This window comes from Corvus brachyrhynchos, unplaced genomic scaffold, assembly GCF_000691975.1.
Source record: "Corvus brachyrhynchos isolate BGI_N302 unplaced genomic scaffold, ASM69197v1 scaffold115, whole genome shotgun sequence".
Taxonomy (NCBI): Eukaryota; Metazoa; Chordata; class Aves; order Passeriformes; family Corvidae; genus Corvus; species Corvus brachyrhynchos.
This window is the reverse complement of record NW_008239553.1, coordinates 6,212,184-6,217,220: the sequence shown is the minus strand read 5'-3', so window position 1 is coordinate 6,217,220 and position 5,037 is coordinate 6,212,184. Positions and strand designations below refer to the sequence as shown.

Here is a 5,037-nt window from a genome sequence, read left to right as displayed (position 1 = left end):
AGAGCTTATGGCACTGCTGAGGGACAGGCTAGATGACAGTATGTCACATATCACCCATCACACTTCATCCCATGATGTTTTCTCCAAGTTGTGCAAGGCCTGAGGGTGTCTGTTTGTGCAGTAGGTTTAGTGGGATGGGGCCCTCCCTGTCGCTTTTACACAGCTCATTATTCCTTCAAGCAGCTGATGCTGCTCACAAACTGAAACAAAAAGACAAGGAAAGCATCCTGATAAGGACTGGCAGCACCATACCTGGAAAATACCAGTATCAGAGAGGTCCTGTCTGGTTACAGTCAGCACTTCGCTCCTGCTTCCCTCAAGGTTTTCTTACTTCTTCCACTCCAGTGACTCAAACATCACCTTTTCTGGGAGTTATGTATGTCCTTCCTTACCTGAGCATCCCCCAGGCTGGGGAGTAATCTCCCCAAGTTCTGGGCAACATGATCAAAGCAAGTGATTTCTTCAATTCTATAAGCAGAATTTCCCTTTTGTAAATATCTCCCTGAAGTCCTATTTCAAAGAAACTTCCCTCCTAAAGAGTCTCTTCTGGTGCTGTATTAACCACACCTTGTACCTCAACCAGCATCCAATCGATTCCTGCAGTCTTTGATCCCTCTTACCTTGTTCTCATTTCCCATATTCCTGCTTCAGGAGGTCATGGTGAAAAAGAAGAAACCAGTCAAGGTGTCCCTGCCTAAACCTGTCTTGTGACGTTTTGAAACTGCTCCAACAACAGACGGTATGGCCAGGGGAGTGCAGAGTGGTAGGGCTGTGAATACCTGGCAAGAACAAAATCCTTCAGGAGGAGCAGGTGCACTGCCTAACATTGCAGTCGTACATGCAGGGACTCTGTGCAGCTGTCAGAAACTCAGCCTTGTTTCTGTGCAAGTATTGCTGTACAGACAGCTAAGGAATACATTTATCACTCTGAAATTGCCTTTCTGTGGGGGATAGTGAGGTAATTCTACAAAATTCCCCTAGCTCAAGGCAGCATCCACACTGATGCTTGTCCCTCACCTGCCACTGTGTCAGTCACCTGAGCACAGCCCCTGAGCCTCCTCTCTTCTCCCTCCCACCAACATGGCTATCCTCCTCTAGGCACTTCAGCTGCAAGCCGTTCCTAGGAAATTCTCCTGTTGGCAAAATCATGTACGGCTCTCACAGATGTTGGCCAAAATCCTGTTGGGCAGTCCTCCTCATGTCATGTGCTGCAAGCTAGAGGGACGCTCTTTCATGGCCCACGAGACACGGGGTTTTTCTGTAGTGGCTTCTAGACAAAGTCATGTGTACACTGTGGACTAAAAGGGACTCTGGCACAAAGCAGAAGGCACATCAGCCTCACTGCATACATGGGCCATCAGTGTCTGCCTCTTGAGTAGCTTGTGATTCACAGTTTAATAAAAGAAAGGGATGCAGCTGAAGAATAAGCAGCAGAAAATAATGAAAAACAAAAGCAGCGCAGCGTGACTTGTTACCTAAGGCTATGACACAAACACAGGTCTTGTTCTGAATCCAAACTGAGGGGAAGAGTGGCTCTGCATGTTGTGGGCCCCTCTGTGACTCTTCCATTATGTGCTGCTTCTCTTGGCTGGTGTGAGTCCAGGTATTGCCAGGTACAGCTGCAGATGCTGAAAGTTTCGGAAGATTTGGTCCTTTGCACACAGACAATTTACCGGCCAGGACATCATCCCAGCCCTTAGTAAACTATCTGGTGACAGTATGTCCTGACTGATGTCCCATAACTTGCTGAGCAAGGGATGCATTTCAGCTTTACCTTCTCTCTTTTCTAGGCAGATTTTTTTCTTCCTTTAACCTGAGAGAGATGGTAGTAGTCCTTATTTACACATATTATTGCATATTCGTATAACCCTGGCATCACATACTGTGCCATACAGAGTAGAAATACAGAACAGTTTGACTGGGGATTTGGCACTAATACACGTGTAAAGATGTGTAGAGAACAGATACCTGCTGCAAAGGGAATCAGATGAAATTTTGTCTATGTGATTTAGAACATCTAAGGCCGACTGTGCTCATTGTAACCTAAAAGTCTGCTCAGAGGGGAGGACATGAGGTGCTAAAGCCTGAGCCACTGTGATACTCCGTGTTTGTTAGGTCACTGTACTGAGTTCCCCCTCCAGGGGGCTTGATACAGAACTAAACCAGTGACGTTTCTTCTGCCTGCTTGTATGTTTTGGCTGCTACTGCCCTTCCATGAATCTGCAGTCTGTTATCCTTATCTGTTTGTGACATTCCGGGATTGTTTTCAGATTTTCGAACCCGGGAAAAAGGAAAACTGAAAATGAAGCAAAGGAGGCGAGCGGAAGGGTCACAGTATGTGACAGAGGCACAGTGCAGAGATGGAAGGGACTAGGGGGCCCTCCCTTCTTCCGAGGCAAACATATGTAGTGAAATTTCTTGCAACTAACAGTTTCCTATAATCATTGCAGCGGAAAGTCAGTCTTTGAAAAGAAAGCTTAAACAATTCTGCCAAAACCATCACAACAAAGTGTTCCAAGTTTCCAAAATATGATGGAAAATATCCTTCGGGGTTAGCAAGTTGAACTGCAAGCCCTTCCCAGGGCTGTGACCAGAAACACAGAAAGATGGATCCATTCCAGGAGAGGCTGCTGGGACCTGGAGCAGCAAGGGAAGACGCCACAGCGAGCTGCTGTGGCTCCAGGCGCGGCACCGTGGCGGAGCAGGCGGCAGCTGCTCCGGCTGTGCTGCCATGGCCCAGGCACAGCTCGGCTCCTGGCTGCTCCTGTGCGTGTTTGCTGCATCCCAGAGGCTGACAGGTAGGAAGAACGTCTGCTAGCGACACGGCTCCTTGGCTTGGCATATCTTTGTGCAGTGCCATTTGTGGGATGCTTTGCCGCTCCTTCAAATGTGGCCCGGGGCCTCAGGCAGCTGCACTGGCACGGGAGAGAGCTGGAGTCCAGCTGGGGTGGTTTGCTGGTGGGGGTACTGGTACCTGCTTGCAGGTTGAAGACCTACTACTGTGTTTGGTGACAAGGGGAGGATTTTCTTGGGTCTCCACTGAAAAAAAGTCTCCTGCAATACTGTTTGTGGATTTTCCATATGCTTTTTTGGGGAAAAAAAACCCCTAAACCACCCAACCCTGTTGAGTGATAAAATAAGTAAGGAAGGATTTTCCCTTCCCCAGAGGATATTTATGTTATTATTTCAATACATTATTTGTTCTGTTTGCTAAATTTTTCTCTACTCAAAAATCTACTGCTGTGTATATTTATGAGGCAGTTACTCATAACAGCAGTTTGGCACCTATTCAACAAATGCACTGACTTTGCAGCCAGTCAAGCATCCCTCAGGAGAGGGATCTGTGAACCTTTTTATATAAAAAAGGAGGATCAGTTTGTAGAGACAAGAACAGCAAAGAAATTTTCAGATGATATGTTTTCACCTGAGCTAAAATGCTGGTACATCTATGGAGGAGTAGGAAAGAGAAGCTACATCCCTGCTCACATTCCAAAGCCACAGCTGGCTTGGATCACAGAGCCTGCAGCTGTGCAGAGAAACAAACTTCTGCATCCTGCAGGCTGGCAGTGCACTTCTCCAAGCAGCTCCTACATCTCCCTGAAAAGCTCCAATCAAAAATGGAAATTTGGAAATGGCTTTTGGTGGCAGTCATCATACACGTATAGTACTAAATAATTCTTTCTACTTTTTTATATGCACCTGCTGATGTTGACTCTCAAGTATTCAATGTAAATCCTCACTTTTTTTTAATATAAAAAAGCCTTCATCCATTTAAAAGTGAAAAAAAACCCCATAAATGTATCAGAGAGCTTACTATTTTATATGAGCTTTTTCCATTTCATGTTTCTTAACCCAAAGGATGAGTCTGTAAGAAGTAGAAGAGGGTCTTGACTACCTCATGACACTGATATTACAGAGGAGGGAGGGGATGCAGCCTCTCTCTCACAGTCCTGGACCAAGACTGCTTGTGTCTCCTTTTTCACACACACAAAAAATTAAATAAAATAAATGCAAACAGTTACAGCACTGTAAGTATTAGGAAATGAAAATTGAACAATTCTTAGGATTAACGTGACTTTCATATTCAAAACTTGCCATTCCTCTGGCCTCATATCCATTTTTCCCAGACTACATGATGTCATGTGTCCCAGCAAGTAATTAGCTGGACATCAAATGAGCCATAATGGATCTGACAAGGTTTCTCTTACCCTCACATTCCTCCAGCAGCAGAAGGCTAGGGAAGAAGTATAAAAACAGGATAAGCATCAGTGTATGTTTCTACCAGCAGCTTGAGGAGCCTGCCAGCACCCTCCCTCCATTAGGCAGCATTACTTTCTCCAGCAAAAACTGCTACACAAGCAAACCCCACCAGTTCAAACCCCATCCATTCTCAGTGTGAGAGGCTTCCTTGCTGCCTGTCAAAGCAGTGTCTTCACTGCTGTACGCTTTAGCTCTGTTGGCAGGACTAAGGGCTGTGATATCCAAAACCTCGCCTCAACCACTGCTGCTTCTCTTAAAAAGCTTGTTTTGCTTATCAAAATCCCGTGGTCAGCATCTGTCATATTTGGCAAGCTGAGTGGTAGCTCAGGAATGTTGAAGACGTTATTGACAATCAAATGGCAAAACCAGTAAACAGAAATGTCTTGTGCTACCAAGTTCTGTCTGATGTCTTCCAGATGAACATCGTCACAGCGGCACCAACTCACCCCGTCGCGGCCCGGAGGACGCCGGCATCATGTTAGAGGTCTCCTGAGCACTGGGGGCCCTGGGCCGAGGCACTGTTAGTGCCCATGCTCCCACCTGCCTGCACGTAAAAACTCACCCGTTCTGTTTGTTCTCATCCCTGACGGATTTCGGGAGCCCCTGGAGAACGCCTCGGCGATGCCTAATGGCATTTGTGCTCCCTCCCACTGCGGGGTGCAGCCGAAGGGGGCTCTGCCCCACTCCGTGGCACCTCACGGGGTGTCCGCGGTGGGACAAGGGACCATCCCCGCTGGGTTCGGTGACTGCCCCGCAAGCGGCCAAGCCCCCGCCCGA

At 47.1% G+C, this 5,037-nt stretch overlaps 1 protein-coding gene across 1 annotated transcript in view; it reads left to right on the top strand.

Annotated features, from left to right (window-relative positions):
• The first annotated feature begins 2,628 nt into the window (after positions 1-2,628).
• Positions 2,629-5,037, top strand: part of FAM180B (family with sequence similarity 180 member B) — a 4,423-nt gene continuing 2,014 nt past the window's right edge. The window contains exons 1-2 of the mRNA XM_008639662.2: positions 2,629-2,798; positions 4,677-4,744. Of these exons, the coding sequence (XP_008637884.1) occupies positions 2,732-2,798; positions 4,677-4,744 (135 nt within the window). The 5' untranslated portion in view covers positions 2,629-2,731. The remainder of the gene's footprint in view (positions 2,799-4,676; positions 4,745-5,037) is intronic.